This window comes from Cucurbita pepo, chromosome 15 (genome assembly GCF_057944985.1).
Source record: "Cucurbita pepo subsp. pepo isolate OVF chromosome 15, ASM5794498v1, whole genome shotgun sequence".
In the NCBI taxonomy this organism is placed as follows: Eukaryota; Viridiplantae; Streptophyta; class Magnoliopsida; order Cucurbitales; family Cucurbitaceae; genus Cucurbita; species Cucurbita pepo.
In genome coordinates, this window is record NC_141812.1 from 8,763,127 (window position 1) to 8,783,145 (window position 20,019).

General features: G+C 36.4%; 4 protein-coding genes across 6 annotated transcripts; all 4 read left to right on the plus strand.

Moving 5' to 3' along the window:
* The first annotated feature begins 1,125 nt into the window (after window positions 1-1,125).
* Window positions 1,126-9,581, plus strand: LOC111776308 (putative pectin methylesterase CGR3). Of its 3 annotated transcripts, none has more exons than XM_087118185.1 (7): window positions 1,126-1,298; window positions 2,724-2,864; window positions 2,956-2,995; window positions 3,641-3,684; window positions 4,901-5,273; window positions 8,020-8,075; window positions 9,138-9,581. In XM_087118185.1, exons 2-7 carry the CDS (start codon window positions 2,745-2,747, stop codon window positions 9,288-9,290), a joined length of 786 nt encoding a protein of 261 aa, XP_086974311.1. In that variant the 5' UTR covers window positions 1,126-1,298; window positions 2,724-2,744; the 3' UTR covers window positions 9,291-9,581. The 3 variants fall into 3 exon arrangements, with proteins under 3 accessions (XP_086974311.1, XP_023511500.1, XP_086974312.1); XM_023655732.2 differs by having other exon boundaries at window positions 1,126-1,293; window positions 3,641-3,682; window positions 4,902-5,273; XM_087118186.1 differs by lacking the exon at window positions 1,126-1,298 and having other exon boundaries at window positions 2,699-2,864.
* A 1,945-nt stretch (window positions 9,582-11,526) lies between these two features.
* On the plus strand, window positions 11,527-14,170 carry LOC111776472 (pathogenesis-related protein PRB1-3-like). The gene is made up of 2 exons (XM_087118260.1): window positions 11,527-11,937; window positions 14,009-14,170. The coding sequence occupies exons 1-2, from the start codon at window positions 11,527-11,529 to the stop codon at window positions 14,168-14,170; spliced, it is 573 nt and encodes a 190-aa protein (XP_086974386.1).
* Window positions 14,171-15,231: 1,061 nt separating this feature from the next.
* LOC111784946 (uncharacterized) lies at window positions 15,232-16,020 on the plus strand. Its single transcript, XM_087118261.1, is given in 1 exon segment — window positions 15,232-16,020. A coding segment is annotated over 1 exon segment (789 nt).
* Window positions 16,021-17,317: 1,297 nt separating this feature from the next.
* LOC147789264 (basic form of pathogenesis-related protein 1-like) lies at window positions 17,318-17,776 on the plus strand. Its single transcript, XM_087118262.1, has one exon. It carries the CDS (start codon window positions 17,318-17,320, stop codon window positions 17,774-17,776), a length of 459 nt encoding a protein of 152 aa, XP_086974388.1.
* Window positions 17,777-20,019: the final 2,243 nt, after the last annotated feature.

Below are 20,019 nucleotides of genomic sequence, written 5' to 3' on the forward strand. Positions count from 1 at the left end.
TTTTTTTCACAACCCAACTCAACCCTCTAATTTTTTTCAACAACTCTAACCCAACCCAACCCGAAAATAGAGGGTTGAGTTGGGTTGGGTTGTGAAAATTTTTGGGTTGGGTTTAGGTTACCAATCTAACAAACTCGAACTTTCGGGTTGGGTAAAAAAAATCCCTAAACCCAATGGTTGGACCATGTACACCCCTACCTATGTTTATGATAATACTACGATTAGATACTCGAAGGTTTTTAACTGCCTCTACGAGTGAAGAAATTATTTATGGCTAGCCCACATATGTATTCTAGTTGGCACGAACACAAAGTAATTCTTCTCATTTTTTAGTTATATATATATATATATATATATGTCACAACATGTTACGATGTACTATGTTGGAACTCTACAGGGTTGCTAACCACCTTAGAAGTGAGATAGTCATTTATGGCTAGCTCGTATATGTAATTCAATACTCTCTATAATAACAATATTTTTAAATAGAGGTGTACACGGATTAAGTTGGGTTGAAAAAATCTTTTGAACCAACTTAAAAATGGGTCGATGACTCGAGCAACCCAAATAGAATTTACAACCCAACCCTCTATTTGGATTGTCAGGTTGTTTTTTTTTTTTTTAATTATCTAAAAAAAAATCTTAATTATTTACAATACATGTTACATTAATAACTAAAATCTCTTAAAGCTCGAACATCAAACATTCACAAGTCACAACGCTTCACTAACATTCATTACAAACATAAAATATTTTTAATTTTCATAATAATCTTAAAAGGAGGGTAAGATTCCGCCGTAATCCTATTTTCAACTAGGTTGAGTTGACCCAATTAAAAAATATCAACCTATAAACCGACCCAGTGTTTTGACTTTTAAAAAATTCAACTCAGTCTAGATCAGTTAGATTCTCGAGTTATTTGAACACTTATAGTTTTAAATTTTAAATGTATAAATAATTCATATGTTAAATAAAATAATAGATATATATATATATATATAAATAATTTATGAATTTACTAAAAAGACCTTTTAATATATAAATTCATATAATGTATAAACTATAGAATTTGAAAGGTATGAATAATTAATATATTCAATAATAAATAATATATCATTTCCATAATTTTAGTTGCTGAACGACTTTTCAAGATTTTCAGTGAGGGTCTTCATGACAGATACTGCTCTGTGGCTTCTCCCGAGCTTCGAGAGTGAGACCGGCGACACTCAGATCTGAATCCACCTCCAATATCTCAAGCTCCTTCCCGTCGTCCCCTTCCGGAGCAGCTTTCAGGTACTGTAAGCTTCTAATCTTTCTGAATTCTTGCTCCTTTCGCTTTCTCATTCACTTTCTGTGTTCGAATTGGTAATCCCTTGATTTTGATTGCGATGGAACTTTTTTTTTTAAGTTTAATTTTCATCTGCTTTGTTATTGAGTTATATAATTGATTCGCGATTGTTTTCTAATTTAGTCTTGGACTGTTGATTTCCAGTGAACTTGAAAATTTCTTATGTTGTTTAATCCGTTTATTTTATTCTTTTGTCGTTTGAAATGGGGGTTTTGAAAAAGAATTCTTATGATTTTTGAATATGTATGTCCGTTGATCCATGTCAATTAGATTCCTTCAAGAATTTAATTGATTCTGATTATTTAATGTCTACTTGGAAGTGGGTTATGGATTTTTGGTTAATTTATTAAGTTTCCTGAAGTGGTCTCTACTCATCTATGCTTGTGGGTCGGTATTGTTTCTCAACATTCATTGTGAATTTGCCTTGTTGATCGGAAAAATCTGTTAGGAATCACGAACCTCCCCAATGGTATGATATTGTCCACTTTGAGCATAAGCTCTCATGGCTTTGCTTTGGGCTTCCCCAAAAGGCTTCATACCAATGTAGATGTATTCCTTACTTATAAACCTAGGATCATTCCCTAAATTAGCCAACGTGGGACTCCCTTCTAACAATCCTCCCCTCGAACAAAGTACACTATAAAACCTCCCCTGAGGTCTATGGAGCCTTCGAACAACCTCTCCTTAATCGAGGCTCGATTCCTTCTCTGGAGTCCTCGAACAAAGTACACCCTTTATTCGACACTTGAGTCACTTTTGTCTACACCTTCGAGGCTCACAACTTCTTTGTTCGACATTTGAGGATTCTATTGACATAGCTAAGTTTAGGGCATGACGCTGATACATTGTTAGGAATCATGAACCTCCACAGTGGTATGGTATGATGTCCACTTTGAGCATAAGCTCTCATGGCTTTGCTTTGGGCTTCCCCAAAAGGCCTCATACCAATGGAGATGTATTCCATACCAATGGAGATGTATTCCTTACTTATAAATCCATGATCATTCCCTAAATTAACCAATGTGGGACTCCCTCTCAACAACCCTCAACAAAATCTTGAATTTTGAGAGCATTTGGCAATGCTTAGAGAGACAAAAAGGGCATCTAGCTAAAAAGATTCTAGCAAGTTTGACTGCACTGGTTTTTTTTGTTAAGTAGCCGAGGCATAATGGCTACTAGAACTTATGATTACTACTTTTTTAACTCGTGTGACTTGTGAGCTATTACTTTGTTACTACAAGAGCATCAGACAATCATGTGTGTGAACAGTGCCTCTTTTTCTGATCTGGAGGTCCGAGATAAATTGGTGCACAAGTGAAAACATCTGCTTGGAAATGCTGTTATCAATTGTTGATAAAGAAGCGTGGCTTTGCAGGTTTCCTACTATCATAAAACCATGTCAAGGAGGCCAGTAAATCCTTCTCGACGTCTTGTTGATGGTGGGAGTCTTCCATTTGTCGGATCAATACATTCCAAGTCACGGTCATCGCCTTTGCTAACCATAGGGCTTGTTGTGGTACTTTTCTTTTCTAATCAAAGAAAGAAGAACACTATTCTTCATCATATTTTTGGCAACTAATTTAACTTTCTATGTTTAAAATTTTCAGGGAGCAATGCTTCTTATTGGATTTTGTTATCATCAATCAGGTCTTTATTTTATCTCTTATCTTGATTTATTTTTAATTAAGTCTCTCTCGATCGCTCCCAGCCACGATAATCGTCATTGTGTTTGTTCATCTGTTTTAGGACATTCCCTCTCTATTCAGTTTAATAATTTTATGTTCACAGCCACTGAAATGCGAATCCTTTCTGAATTTTTCATCCCTCTGCCTACCTGTGCTACATTTTTGCATGCATCTTCCTCTCATTAACAGCTATTCTTTTTGGGATACAACACAAGCATGATTACTTATTTATTACTGTGACTTCCATGTAACTCCCTACTCCATTTTTAAGTTTGACTATTGTATAGATGGTGGTTGACCCTGCTCATAATTTTTCATTGAACCTGCAACTTGATTCGCTCGATAGTTCTAGTTATTTAGAAGGATCTAATCTCTAACAACATTTCCTTTAGTTAGTTGGTAAAGAGACAAACCGCTAGCTCTAGCTGGACTTTTAAATTCATAGTTATGATGGATATCTCCTGCTAGTAACTGTATGAAACTGGTAGCAAAGAAGTAATAAAAAGGGTAAGGGTATGTTTTTGTTACTAACGGCTTGTGATGTTTCCTCTTTTCTTGATGTAATTACTATATTTGGTTGCTTATTCATTGTCAATTTTCATGAAAGGTGGATCAAGGAGCAATATAGAGGCTGTGAGTAAAGTTGAAGGTGAATATATATTACTCTTACCTATTCTTGAGTAAAAGTTTAGTTTCATCGAAAGTTTTAGATTGAAGAGGAGGTACTATAGTTTGTTATTATTGTTTTCTACTCTCATCAGGCATTGTTCTAGTCAACATATGATCTCATGGATGTTGTGCCTATATTACTGTACATTATCTATCTTTATCTGTGTACATTCTGAAGTATTAATATATGACGTGTAGTTGATAAACGACAGGACGGTCCCAAGGGTTGTGTGTAGTGGGTAAAAGTCCACCAAATAGTTATGAAAAAGCATAGTTTCTTGGGTACCGGGGTTATCTTTTTTTTGAATAGGAAATAATTTCATTGATTATACGAAACGGTAAGAGAAGAGCTAACCCATCCAAAGAGATTACAAAAAATTTCTCCAGTTGGATATGAGAGAATTCATGCAGAAACTGTTAAAAGGAACAATAATTTTATACCAGTAAAGAGCCATAAAAGCAAGGCCTTTAGGACTTCTTGCGGGGAGCTTCCTTTGTCTTGAAAGATCATTGACTTCCTTTCGTTCCAAATATTTCAAATAACCACCCTCACGAGAATGACCAAAGGACTCTCTGGCCTCTCACGAATTCACACACATTTTGACACCCTCTGGCCTCTCACGCTCTATTGTAACTCCCTCTTCTGTCTATCTCTAGCCTCCTCCCTATGTTATTTCTGCAATTTTGATTCTTGCCATTCCCTTTGTCCAGCCTATCCCGTGTTTGTTGAACTTAACTTTCCTCTCTATGTCACATGCGATATGATTCCCTCCATCTATTTCATGTCATTACGTATTCCCTTTCTTTTGATTGTTGCCATACCACACTGCCTAAAACAGTCCGCCCCTAGCTTGTCTTAAGTCTCCTCTCTGTTTCATGCCTCTTGGACCATGCTTCTTTATTTATTTTGAAAGCGAACATATTCAAATTATTGCGTAAACTCAATATTTTATGCTAATTTATTTATATTTTATATTTTTTTTTTCAAATAATGTATGATCATTGAGGCTTATGCTTTCTTACAGATAGGCGTCAACCTTGATTTGCCAAATGAGTTAGAAATTGAAAGTGAATTAATGATTAATTTATCTTATCCAGATTGATTTATTTTGGTCAATCATTACCAACTACAGTGCAAGGCTCATTTTTTTTTTAATCAACAACCATATTTGATGATCTCAAGCATATATATTATGCAGGTACATTGTGCACTGCAGAGGTCCAACGAGCAATACCCATTCTAAAGAAAGCATATGGAGATAGCATGCGTAAAGTATTGCATCTAGGCCCTGATACTTGTTCAGTAGTGTCTAAATTATTAAAAGAAGAGGATACAGAAGCATGGGGTGTGGAGCCCTACGACTTAGATGATGCTGATGCCAGTTGCAGACACCTTGTGCGGAAGGGCTTCGTGCGTGCTGCTGATATTAAGTTTCTCCTGCCATATAGAGCAAAGTCATTTTCTCTTGTCATTGTTTCAGATGCATTGGATTACTTGTCTCCCAGATACCTTAACAAGACTCTACCAGAACTTGCAAGGGTTTCTGCTGATGGTGTTGTTATATTTGCCGGTAAACCATTCTTACTACGTTTATCATTTGAGATTATTATATTTTCTTTACATAGTCTTGTTAAATGGGAGGAACCGGAACTCAATTGTGCCTGCTTGTGGTTTTGAGTGCATAGAAGGATAACATAAGCTACATTTTGTCTGGTTTTCGTTCATTCTCTTTATGATTCTCTCTGTCTTTCACTGTGATGGTGTCTTTCACTGTGATGGTATTAGAGCCATTAGAGCCAGACACCAGGCGATGTGCCAGCGAGGAGGCTGAGCCCCGAAGGGGGGTGGACACGAGGTGGTGTGCCAGCAAGGACGTTGGACCCCGAAGGGGGTGGATTGGAGATCCCACATCGGTTGGAGAAGGGAACTACGAGGACGCTGGGCACCGAAGGGGGTGGATTGTGAGACTCCACATCGGTTGGGGAGGAGAAAGAAGCATTCTTTATAAGAGTGTGGAAACCCCTCCCTAGCAGACGCGTTTTAAAAACCTCGAGGGAGGGGAAGCCTGAAAGGGAAAGCCCAAAGAGGCCAATATCTACTAGCCGTGGGCTTGGGCTGTTACAAATAGGATCGTCTAATAACTCGCTGAGGTCATTTTTAGTTACCTTTTATTGTCCATAATTCTTTTCTCAATCACGGGATAGTGGTCTGATCTTTTTTTGTTCTGCATTAATTTTGTTATAAAGATTGGGCAGCAAAACGAAGGCGCCATTGTTGGAAGGACCCACGGTGCTCTCTCTCCCAGCCCACCACCTTGACCCATCCTCGTCGGAAACCATGACCAACCCCTCAACACCCCATTCCCCACTGACTATATACCTCCCCCAGCCCCACTACCACCCACCCACACTCTCGAAAACCAAAATGACCACCCAATCACCCTTAAAGAAGCGATCGGCCACCATTGAAAGGAAGAGAGGCTTGTTGAACCTACCATTTGGGTTGAAAAAGTTATCGAAAGGAGAGGTACTTTAACAGAGGTGGCCATTCTTCATAGCAATGTTGGTCTTAACAAAATTTTCATTCCTGGGCGTGAAGAAAGAAAAGGATGGTATGCTTTTTATAAACCCATTAGCAATTACCCACCTGCTCCCATGAAAGGTAGTTCACCGACCTAAACCCCCACCAACCATTAAGAGCTGAATCAACTCTACTCCTAATGTAGCCCTACTAACCTTAAATGCCTCTGAATGTGTCAAAAATAGCTTTGAAAGGGTCAATGGTAGGAAAGGGTCTGAATATGTCAAACCTGAGCCGGATCAGTTGAGAAGCTGAGCTAGAGCCCATGGATTCTTTGACTGGCTCCAAATCTCGAAAGTGGGATGAGATAGAGCAGTTGTTGTGACTTAGTAAGCAAAGAGACCTCTTTTATATTAGCATCCAACTCCCACTTTCTTAATCTGGTCGATGTGAGACAACTTTTTTTTAAAAATTTTCGATTGCTACATCATACACATCTAAAAAACACTTTCATCCCCGCAAGTACCTTAAGCTTGCAAAAATTCAAGATACTTTTGAGGTTCAAATGAAAAGGCAAGTTGAACCCATGCTTCATTGGACCTTTTTACATTTTGGATCAAATTGAACCAGTGGCATACTGGTTAGCCCTACCACCATCGTTGTCCGCGGTGCATAACGTATTCCACGTGTCCATGCTTCGCAAGTACATCACTGACTCAACATACGTGATAGACAAGGACCTAAGTTAAAAAAAAAAAAAAAAAAAAGCCAGTGAAGATCCTAGCCCGCGAAATAAAAGTCCTACATACTAAAGAAATAGCCTTTGTCAAGATATTGTGGCAAAACCACCAAGCAGAAAAAGCCACGTGGGTACAAGAGCTTCTCTTATGGCCAACGAACCATTTGATAAATGGAAGAGGAAAACCGAAAATGCGTAGTTATTGTACTCAACATCGAAAAGGCTCTTCACAAGGTGGATTGTGATGTTCTTGACAATATCCTCCTCCATAAAGTATTGAAACATAACTTGCGATCTTGGTTTGGGAATGTATCTCCTCAACAATTTTTTCTATTATTAATCAATGGTTGTCCTCGAGGGGAAATATTACCCACAGGGGCTTTGCCAAGGGAACTCCTTATCTCCTTTACTCTTCATTATGATCATGGATTTTCTTTGCCATATGCTTGTACCACATTAAAGGTTTCAATGTTGGCAAAGGTAATTTCAAGATTAGAATTTTCCTCTGGGAAAATATCTCATCAGGCTACTAACACTTGTGATATCCTCCAAAGGCCCATGCCTTACTTGGCCATCTCTTCAAGATGGTTCTCTATTTGCAAAACAGAGTGACGAATCTCAAAACCATATTTTCATCCATCGCTCCTCTGCTCGTAAATACCGGGATAGAAATCTCATCACTTTTAGCTGGCTTTTGAGTCTCCCTAGAGATGTGAAGGACATCCTCACTTTTGTCTTACCGAGCCACCCCTTCAAAGATGTCAAACCTTTGCTATGCGTCCACATTAACAGGACCTTCGTTTGGGTCAAAAGGGTTTTGTTTTGGACAAAGAGCACAATTTTGAAGTGTTCTTTGATCTTGTTATCTACGATGCTATCTCTTGGTATAAATTGTATAGCACCTTTGCTTCATATAGTTATGCTTCTATTTTATCCCGTTAGGAAAACGTTTTATAAACATCATGGATTATCCATCCTTTTCGTAAATTTCATACATCAATTAGTTTAGATTGATTGAATTGATTTAATTTCTCTCCATTTCTGTTTCAATTTGCAGGCTATCCAGGTCGGCAAAGGGTCAAAGATTCGGAACTTCCCAAATTCGGACGTCCAGTAAGTACCTTTTTATGCAAAAAAGAGTATAGCTAGCATTAATCAAATTAAAAGGGACTGGATGAATAAATAGTTTTTTAGTTTAGTTATTGGTTGGAAACCATCTTTGAGTAGTTTTTGATGACTGGAACTTCAGACTGACCTCAGATTGTGATATTAGAGCTGCTTGTCAGTCCTGTAATTATAATTAATAACCTGATTATTTTGAGATAATAGTAGATAGAAACAACGCTCCTAAAGAGTCCTATTGAAACCAAGAAATATAGGCTTGTCTGCCATCCACACTAGAATAAATGAAGTTTTTCGAAAAAACTTGCCAGCCGAGGAAGACCTCCTAAGGATAAGAGACATAGGGCTAAAGAGAGAGAGCCAAAATAGGATCTTTTGTGTATAATCTTGCATAATCTCGAATAATCTCGAATGTTATCAGTTTCGTAGACCAAATGATACAATGCGAACGAGACATAGGGCTAAAGAGAGAGCCAAAATAGGATCTTTTGTGTATAATCTTGCATAATCTCGAATGTTATCAGTTTCGTAGACCAAATGATACAATGCGAACGAGACATAGGGCTAAAGAGAGAGCCAAAATAGGATCTAATAGGATCTTTTGTGTATAATCTTGCATAATCTCGAATGTTATCAGTTTCGTAGACCAAATGATACAATGCGAACGAGACATAGGGCTAAAGAGAGCCAAAATAGGATCTTTTGTGTATAATCTTGCATAATCGCGAAGACATAGGGCTAAAGAGAGAGCCAAAATAGGATCTTTTGTGTATAATCTTGCATAATCGCGAATGTTATCAGTTTCGTAGACCAAATGATACAATGCGAGCAAAAGTTCCGCGAGCAAAAGTTCCTAGAAACAGCGGAGCACTCCCAATATTACTATCTAGCCTTCTAAATTAGTGTGTCAAATTCAAATTTGATCTTTGTTGGAACGGCCAATAATTATGAACTTGCAATATTGGTTCATTCCTTCCTTGCTGAGCTTATTTTCGAATTAGTAAAACAGTCGAGTTTAGATGCATAACACTGAAACACGTGCTTGTTGTGAAGGCAAAATTACGAAGCTCGTCTTGGTGGATAAGGTATTTTGTACAGACAAGTTTAGAAGAGAATGAAGCAGTGGTAAAGAAGTTTGATCAGGCTGCAGCTAAGAGGTCCTACAGGCCTGCTTGCCAAGTCTTCCACCTCAAATCCTACTCTTGAGAATCTCAAAACTGTACTTTCTGTAAACTTATTCCCCCCATGCCTGTTTTGTTTTGCACAAAGTGCTTAGTTTCTTCTCTAAATTAGCTACCTAATTTATATGCCTTTTCAGTAAATTGGTATAGGTTTTAGAATACGCATTTCTCTCAAGTGGTTGCACTTGTTTGTGTCTGGGCAAGTTATGATCATGACATATTGTGATTCTTTCAGTGGTTAGCTTTTATGGCAAATATGATTAATATGTATGGCCTCTTTGTATTATATTCAAGATTCATTATGGTTCTTAAGTTATTTTTTTCATTAGTTTTTGTTTCTTCAAAGATTATTTTGATCCTCCAAGCTTTAACCTTCCCTCTATTTAGTTTTTGGGTGTCAAAATTCTTGATTTTAGTTTAGGAAGTAAAGTACAGTTTTAGTTTTTGAGGTTTGCTGTCAATATACATTTGGTGTCTAAGGCCATTTTGTTGATTGTGGGACGAGTTGTCGTGTGTTGTCTTCTCTATTGCTGATTATATCTTTGCGATCAGTTGGATAGGCGAATAAAGCATTATTTATAAGGGTGCGAAAATTTGTCTTTGGCAGATGCATTTTAAAACTGTGAGGCTAGCGGCAACACGTAATGGGCCAAAGTGGATAATATCTACTTGTAGCGGGCTTGGGCTGTTACAAATATTATCAGAGTCAAGCATTGGGTGTGGGTGTGTCAGTGAGGATGGATTGTGAGATTCCATGTTGGTTGGAGAGGGGAACAAAACATTCCTTATAAGGGTGCGGAAATTTGTCTCTGGCAGATGCGTTTTAAAACTGTGAGGCTGACGGCAATACGTAATGGGTCAAAACGGATAATATTTACTAGTAGGTTTGTGCTGTTACAAATGGTATAGAGTTAAGCACGGGGTGGTGTCAGTGAGGATGCTGCCCCCAAAGGGGGTGGATTGTGAGATCCCACCTTGGTTGGAGAGGGGAACAAAACATTTCTTATAAACCTCTCCCTGGTAAATGCGTTTTAAAATCACGAGGGAAAGTTCAGAAAACTCTCCACCAAAATAATAATCCGAATGGATAGAAATAATCACATATTTTCATAATCACAAATTTTGAAAATATGATTTCCAAGAACAAATAAGCAAACTTGCAATGAGAAACTTATTTTTTGACAATTGATGGTGAGTGTGAACATGTCTCGTAGTCGATGAGGTTAAGTCTTTCACAATACCCCAAATACCACAACTAAAATGCTCTGATACCAATTGTTGTAGCGGAAGTTGAAGAAAGATCCATGACACTCACACTCCCAGAACATAAATGGATAAAAAAACAACGATTAACGTGGATGTAGGATAATTTTTAATTGGCTCGAAGATAAGAAATTCTCATGCATCCACATGTAGTAACCAATCACTATAGTCAAAGTGTTTACAAATGTATCTCTTACACTCTCGCACTACAAAATTCCTCCCCATTGCCTCCGCAAATACAAAATGACACTCGTTCCACATTTCATAATAATACTAGACGAACCTTTAAAAAAACATAATAATACTAATGTTTATACATGAATCAAGATAACTCATCTACCGATATGGGAGATGAACCAAATGAATCCAATACGTACATGAATCAAAGTCAGAAATGTATCAAAAGTATTCATAAACCAACTCTTCATGACAATTCTCAACCCGAACAAATTAAACTAATATTGAACAATTAATTGAAACGATGAGAACAAAGCAAAAACAACAATTGGGCGACAAAGTTAGTTTATAGAGTTCAATATTTTGGTTTATGTTTACATGGTTTATTAACATTTTAAAAATAATTATTGAAATGTAAAGAAATATTGATAAATTCTTATATCTATAAAAATAATTTAATTTTGAGGAATTTAAGGTAAATTCTTATATTTGGTAAATTCTTTTAAGGTAATTTAATTTTGAGAACTATTGGTAAATTCTTATATTGGTATAAGAATAATATAATTTATTCATCAATCAACCTTTCAAAAACAGTAATTTAATAATAGGAATTACACCTCTGTAAAATTGGCAACTAAGTTAATTTACATTTATTTATTTACTTCTTATTTTGAGGAATTTAAGGAAACTTTTTATCTGTCAATGTATTTCTATCCTACCAAAATCCAACAACATGTGATCTTAATATAAATACCCTAAACCAAACACAAATATCCCAAACCAACACAATCCTACCAATCCTTCGTCTAAAACTCGTTACAATGACATCTCCCAACTTTCACTCTGCATTTTGGATCGTTGGAATTGCCCTAATCCTAGCTCCAATCTCTCCAACGATTGCCAAAAGCAGCCCCAAGGACTTCGTCGATGCCCACAATGCCATCCGAGCCGAGAATGGCGTCGGCCCGGTGTCTTGGAACACAACTTTGGCTACGTTTGCTCTAGATTATGCCAAAACAAGGATTGCTACATGCGAGTTGGAGCACTCCAGTGGACCTTATGCCGAAAACATAGCAGAAGCATATGAGAAGTCAACAGCAGAATTGATAGTGAAGCTTTGGGCTAGCGAGAAGGAGTTTTATGACCCCATAACAAAAAAGTGCGTGAAGGAAGAGTGCGGGCATTTCCTGAATATTGTGGCGAAGGACACGACATCCATTGGCTGCGCTGAAGTTAAGTGCGACAACAACTTTATTTTCACCATCTGTGACTATTATTAAGCTCGATGTCAAAATAATAGGCTCAAACCTCGGTCTTTCAAGTTTAGTTATTGTTCTTATCAATAATTTGATCCAAGTTGTGATTTCTTATAATCTAAGCGGGTTGTATTGCCTTTATTGAACTTCTATTTGGGTTGATCTTTCTATATCGAATAAGGATAAATCGTAAAATTATTTATTTACTTAAATTTGTGTGCAAAATAAATATTTCTTCAATCACGAGTGCATAATAGCTCACTGATCGAGCTTTCTTGCGCCGAAGATGAACGGGGCTATCCGATCTACCGAAGCTATGAGATGCAAAAATGCATAAGTTTTGATTTTTTTCTTGAGTTTAATAAAACGTGGAAGATGAAAATTCTTACGATGATCGAAGATATAACTGTGATCTCTTGATTGAAGATATAATATTTTAATCAATTGACCAAACCAATTTTCTCACAAAAAAAATTCGACCAAACCAGTCAATTAGGTTTGGACGTATCCGATTCGATCGATTTTGATCAGTTTTTGAACACCGTGACTCTCGAATATAAGGAATAAAGGTTTTGAAAATGGACAAGGATGACATAAAGAGCTTTCGTCCCTACCACCTCCGTAAAGCTTCTCTTCCTCTCGACTCGACTTGATTCTCTTTTCTCACTTGAAGCTCTGGTAGACTCCCTCTCATTTGTCTTGTGCACTTTGTGATCGTAACATGCTCAAGACAAGGCACGTCGTTTTTCAAAGTCTCCCCATAATCTAGCTAGTTCCTTATATTTAGCTATTATCAATCATCCTAGTTTAGTGCTTTAGGACTCATCGTTGCTCTAGTTTCTTGGAGTTTGTCGTTTCTTGGTCTTTTTCCGAGCTCATCATTTATCATAATCTAGCACCTTGATCATCTATCAACTCATCATTTGAAACCACTGTTGACCTTGCCTTGATGATTCACGATTAAGGATAAGAACCTCTAATCGTTCCCACAATACATCACTCATTTCAGCTATCAATAGAACACTATGAGGGTTCATCTATCTTAACGATCCATGATTAAGGTGTTAGGAATTGACATTTCATTTGCGCAAAATAAGCATTTGAGTCAATTTTAATTTAAGTTAGAATTAAACATAATTAAGGTTAAAGAAACTTATATTAACAAAATATGGAGAAATTTCTGACCTTTTTTTAATCTTTCATGTTCAACTTGCATTGAAAAAAAATATATGAAGAAAGTTTTGACATGTCTCTAATCTGCTTGTTCTAGGAACTCTGTAAAGCTGAAGTAGGCTTGTGGGATACACTTAAAAGGATAGCTATAAGAGTCCTATTCACCGGGAGTTGGAGAATATTTTCATATTTAATATATAAAAATATATTAAATTAATTTGAACATTTAACATTAAATATACTTTTTTTCGTTTATGTTCATGTATCTTATATATTAAATATTAATTTGGACATTTCAAATTTTTATTTCAACTAAATTGATCATTTTAGTATTACTATGTGCCAGGAACGAGTCCTTATGCTTCTATAGATTATATATTTCTCGGACACAAAATAATTAATTAAACTCTTTATCTAATCAATTTTTATTACTTAACTATATAAGTTACTCTATTATAAACTTAGAGTTATACTCGGTATAGGACAAGTGTTAACAAGTGTATCTCTTGCACTTTCGCACTACAAAATCTCACCTACAAAGTTTCTCCCAATTACTTGTAGGCAAATACTGTTACGATTGGATTTGATTTAGTTATTTGGATTATATTTGATTTAGTTATTTGAATTAGATTTGATTTAGTCCTACCCGATTTAGTTATATCGGAATTGATTATGTAATGCTATATAATAGCCAATTTCATTTTCCAATAGAGTGAGAGATTTCTCCCAATTATCTTGATCTTTCCAATTTTCTCTGTTCCTAACCTTTGGTATCAGAGCCATCAGAGCCATGCCTTAAACTAGTTAAAACTAGGAGCAACAGTCTTCTACGTGTGTCATAATAAAAGTATGTCGATGGAGTCCATTTGTGCAGCCTGCAATTCCGAAATTTGATGGGTACTATGATCATTGGGCGATGCTCATGGAAAATCTTTTGCGTTCAGAGGAGTACTGGGATTTGGTGGAGAAGGAGATTTCTGCAGCAATAGAAGACATCGTTTTCACAGATGCCGAGACGAAGCACATTGAAGATTAGAAGTTGAAAGATTTGAAAGCAAAGAATTATCTATTTCAAGCATTAGATCGTTCGATCTTGGAGACAATCCTCAACAAGGATACAACAAAGAACATATGGGATTTTATGAAGCAGAAATATCAAGGTTCGACATGGGTAAAGCGTGCGCACTTGCAAGCTCTTCGGAAGGAGTTTGAAATGCTTCACATGAAGGTAGGAGAATCTCTAAATGAGTATTTTGCTTGGACCCTCAGCATAGCAAACAAGATGAAAAATAAATTGTGAGAACATTGGAGATGTTGAAGTAGTTGAAAAGATTACGAGATCCATGACTCCCAAGTTCGATTATATTGTTGCGTTCCATTGAGGAGTCTAAGGATACAACCATCTTAACCGTTGATGAGTTGCAAAGCAGTCTGCTTGTGCATGAACAACGCATGAGTTCTTATGTTGAAAAAGAACACGCTTTGAAGATCACTCATGGTGAACAATCTGAAGGAAGGAGTCAAGGTCGTGGAAGCTTTAGAGGCAGAGAAAGGGGACGAGGCAGACAAACCTTCAACAAGGTCACAGTGGAGTGCTATAATTGTCACAAGCTAGGACATTTTCAATGGGAATGTCAAAGCAAGGAGAAGGAGGCAAACTATGCAGAGACTCAAGAAGAGATGTTGCTGATGGCTTACGTGAATATGAATAAGGTCAATAGAGAAGATATGTGGTTCATTGACTCGGGATGTAGCAATCATATGTGTGGGAATAAGGAATATTTTTCAGATTTGGATGGAAGTTTTAGAGATTCAGTGAAGGTGGGCAACAACTCAAGCATGGATGTACGGCTGCAAGTGAATGGAATCATATTGATAATCACAGGAGTGTTCTATGTGCCATAGGTGAAGAACAATCTGTTGAGTATTGGGAAATTGCAAGCAAAGGGGCTTAGCATTTTGTTTCAAAATGGAACATGCAAGGTGTTTAATCCTGAGAGAGGCTTAATCATGGAGACAAAGATGTCTTTGAATCGAATGTTCGTACTGCATGCTATATCTCAGCCTATAGCAGCCGTTCAAACTCAACTGAAGCTTATGGGGAGAAGTGGTTCAAGGTCTCTGTCGTACACTCATTGCTCCATTTCCTATCGCCATAGTCGGAGAAGCAGAAGGAACCCAAGTCCTTCCCCCTATCATTCCACTACCCGTTCCAAGAGAAACAGTCGTTCAAGTTCCCTCAGCCGCAGACGCAGAAGTAGGGCTTCCTTGTTATCTCCTTTCCCCAAATCGTCTAGCTCTAGTCCTAGTCGTGCATCCACTGATCGGAAACATTCCATAGAGAAGCTTAAGATGGAGGAAGAAGAGAAGAAATGGCGTGAAACAGAGTTGAAGAAGTTAGAAGATGCAGCTAGGAGGATGTAAGAACTAATTCAGAAGAATGTTTAAGAAAGGCTAAACTCTGAAGAGACTAAATTAGAAATACGGAGGCGAATAGAGGACGGCCGCAAGAAGTTGTTTGATGATGTTGTTGTGCAGCTTGAGAAAGAGAAAGAAGCCGCTCTTACTGCTACAAGACAAAAAGAAGAACAAACACGGAAAGAGAGAGAAGAGATAGATAAAATGCTGGAAGAGAATAGGAGAAGGGTAGAAAAAGCTCAGCGACGATTAGCTCTGGAGCTGCAGCGGAAGGAAGGAGAACAATATCGTGAGCTCGAGTTGATTCAGAGACAAAAAGAGGAGGTAACTCGAAGAACTAAGCTAGATGATAAGAGTTTGAGTTGTGTTTTACTGGGAGTTAATGAAGAGTCAAAAGCTTACAGACTCTATGATATAGAAGCGACAGATGAAAATACTGCAGAGGAAAATATTTCCTCGTTCGAATAAGGCGAGGAATAAGAGACTCTATTCTTTAGCTGAAGCAAGCTCTCCTAGTTCGAATAAGGTGAGGAATAAGAGACCACCAGTCTGGATGAGAGACTATGCAATACGAGAAGATTTTTGTGAAGAAGATGATGAAGCAGTCTGGATTTGAGATGATGCAATAAGAGAAGTTTTTTTTGTAAAGAAGACGATGAAGCTCACTTGGCCATGTTTACTACTACTAAACCTGTAAACTTTTAAACTTTGAAGACACATCGATATAAAGACACATTGAAGAGTGAGAAATGGAGGCAAGCCATGTATGTAGAGCAATAAACAGAAATGACACATGAGAATTGATGAAGTTACCTGAGGGTGGAAGTCTGTTATGAGGTCGTAGATATAAACTGATTACTATTCTTGTTTGTTCCAGTTTAAGTTTAAGGGAGGAATTGTTAGGATTAGATTTGATTGAGTTATTTGGATTAGATTTGATTTAGTTATTTGGATTAGATTTGATTTAGTCATACCAAATTTAGTCATATCGGAATTGATTGTGAATGCTATATAATAGCCAATTTTATTCTTCAAGTGAGAGATTTCTCCCAATTATCTTAATTTGTCCAGATTTCTCTAGTCCTAACAAATACAAAATGAATTCATGTACGGATATGGGAGATGAACCAAATGAATCCAATACGTACATGAATCAAAGTCAGAAATGTATCAAAAGTATGCATGAACCAACTCTTCATGACAATTCCCAACCAGAACAAATTAAACTAATATTGAACAATTAATTGGAACGATGAGAACAAAGCAAAAACAATAATCGGGCGACAAAATTACTTTATAGAGTTCAATATTTTGGTTTATGTTTACATGGTTTATTAACATTTTAAAAATAATTATTGAAATGTAAAAAAATATTGGTAAATTCTTATATCTATAAGAATAATTTAATTTTGAAGAATTTAAGGTAAATTCTTATATTTGGTAAATTCTTTAAGGTAATATAATTTTGAGAATTATTGGTAAATTCTTATATTGATAAAAGAATAATATAATTTATTCATCAACCAACCTTTCAAAAACAGTAATTTAATAATAGAAATTACACCTATGTAAAATTGGCAACTAAGTTAATTTGCATTTATTTATTTACTTCTTATTTTGAAGAATTTAAGGAAACTTTTATCTGCCAATGTATTTCTATCCTAACAAAATCCAACAACACGTGATCTTCTTAACATAAATACCCTAAACCAAACACAAATATCCCAAACCAACACAATCCTACCAATCCTTCAAACTCGTTACAATGACATCTCCCAACTTTCACTCTGCATTTTGGATCATTGGAATTGCCCTAATCCTAGCTCCAATCTCTCCAACGATTGCCAAAAGCAGCCCCAAGGACTTCGTCGATGCCCACAATGCCATCCGAGCCGAGAATGGCGTCGGCCCGGTGTCTTGGAACACCACTTTGGCTACGTTTGCTCTAGATTATGCCAAAACAAGGATTGCTACATGCGAGTTGGAGCACTCCAGTGGACCTTATGCCGAAAACATAGCAGAAGCATATGAGAAGTCAACAGCAGAATTGATAGTGAAGCTTTGGGCTAGCGAGAAGGAGTTTTATGACCCCATAACAAAAAAGTGCGTGAAGGAAGAGTGCGGGCATTTCCTGAATATTGTGGCGAAGGACACAACATCCATTGGCTGTGCTGAAGTTAAGTGCGACAACAACTTTATTTTCACCATCTGTGACTATTATTAAGCTCGATGTCAAAATAATAGGCTCAAACCTCGGTCTTTCAAGTTTAGTTATTGTTCTTATCAATAACTCGATCCAAGTTGTGATTTCTTATAATCTAAGCGGGTTGTATTGCCTTTATTGAACTTCTATTTGGGTTTATCTTTCTATATCGAAGAGGGATAAATCGTAACATTATTTATTTACTTAAATTTGTGTGCAAAATAAATATTTCTTCAATCACGAGTGCATAATAGCTCACTGATCGAGCGTTATTGCGCCGAAGATGAATGGGGCTATCATATCTACCGAAGCTATGAGATGCAAAAATGCATAAGTTTTGATTTTTTTCTTGAGTTCAATAAAACGTGGAAGATGAAAATTCTTAAGATGATCTCTTATATAGCTGTGATCTCTTGATCGAAGATATAATATTTTAATCAGTTGACCAAATCAATTTTCTCACAAAAAAATTCGACAAAACAGGTCAATTAGGTTTGGGCGTATCCGATTCGACCGATTCTGATTGGTTTTTGAACACCCTGACTCTCGAATATAAGGAATAAGGGTTTTGAAAATGGACAAGGTGACATGAAGAGCTTTCGTCCATACCACCTCCCTAAAGCGTCTCTTCCTCTCGACTCGACTTGATTCTCTTTTCTCACTTGAAGCTCTGGTAGACTCCCTCTCATTTGTCTTGTGCACTTTGTGATCGTAACATGCTCAAGACAAGGCACGTCGTTTTTCAAAGTCTCCCCATAATCTAGCTAGTTCCTTATATTTAGCTATTATCAATCATCCTAGTTTAGTGCTTTAGGACTCATCGTTGCTCTAGTTTCTTGGAGTTTGTCGTTTCTTGGTCTTTTTCCGAGCTCATCATTTATCATAATCTAGCACCTTGATCATCTATCAACTCATCATTTGAAACCACTGTTGACCTTGCCTTGATGATTCACGATTAAGGATAAGAACCTCTAATCGTTCCCACAATACATCACTCATTTCAGCTATCAATAAAATACTATGAGGGTTCATCTATCTTAACGATCCATGATTAAGGTGTTAGGAATTGACATTTCATTTGCGCAAAATAAGCATTTGAGTCAATTTTAATTTAAGTTAGAATTAAACATAATTAAGGTTAAAGAAACTTATATTAACAAAATATGGAGAAATTTCTGACCTTTTTTTAATCTTTCATGTTCAACTTGCATTGAAAAAAAATATATGAAGAAAGTTTTGACATGTCTCTAATCTGCTTGTTCTAGGAACTCTGTAAAGCTGAAGTAGGCTTGTGGGATACACTTAAAAGGATAGCTATAAGAGTCCTATTCACCGGGAGTTGGAGAATATTTTCATATTTAATATATAAAAATATATTAAATTAATTTGAACATTTAACATTAAATATACTTTTTTTTCGTTTATGTTCATGTATCTTATATATTAAATATTAATTTGGACATTTCAAATTTTTATTTCAACTAAATTGATCATTTTAGTATTACTATGTGCCAGGAACGAGTCCTTATGCTTCTATAGATTATATACTTCTGCGACACAAAATAATTAATTAAATTCTTTATCTAATCAATTTTTATTAATGAACTATATAGGTTTCTCTATTATAAACCTCGAGTTATACTCTTTGTTCTACTAATACAATCATTACAAATAAGTCGATTTGTAAATTTTTAGTAGACAAGAATTATCCATCTTTCTATTAGATAAAAGTCTCAGTCAATTAACGTATTCCAATCTGTTTGCTTGGTTTGCGCGGTCCCAATCTTGAAATGGTTAACGTCGTCGTGGAAATCCATTTCGGTTAGTCAATTTTCAAATTCTCGTCAAAATTACATCAATTTTGTTATAATTAAGTTGAGTTAGGTTAGAAATTTAGATATCGAAAATAATTTACGTGTTCTAGAAAATTAGGCCACAAGCCATTGCGATAAAAAAAGGTTAAGAATCGATTAAGATTGACCAGAAATCGACTGTGAACCAAAGAGAACCAAAAAATGGAGGGAAAAGGGCTGAGAGTAAAAAGAATCTTCGTGAAAATTCTCAACAAGTACCACCTTGCGAGAAGAGCTCGAAGTTGATAACCGCTGTCACCAAGTCAATGGGCCACTTCTTCCCGTTGAAAAAAAATTTAGTTGTGCATTATCAATGTAAGGGAGGGATTTTATTTGTTTTGTCTCGATATTCTGTTTTGGTTAGGATTTTATTTTTATCTTTGGTAGCATTGTACTGGCTATAAATATAGT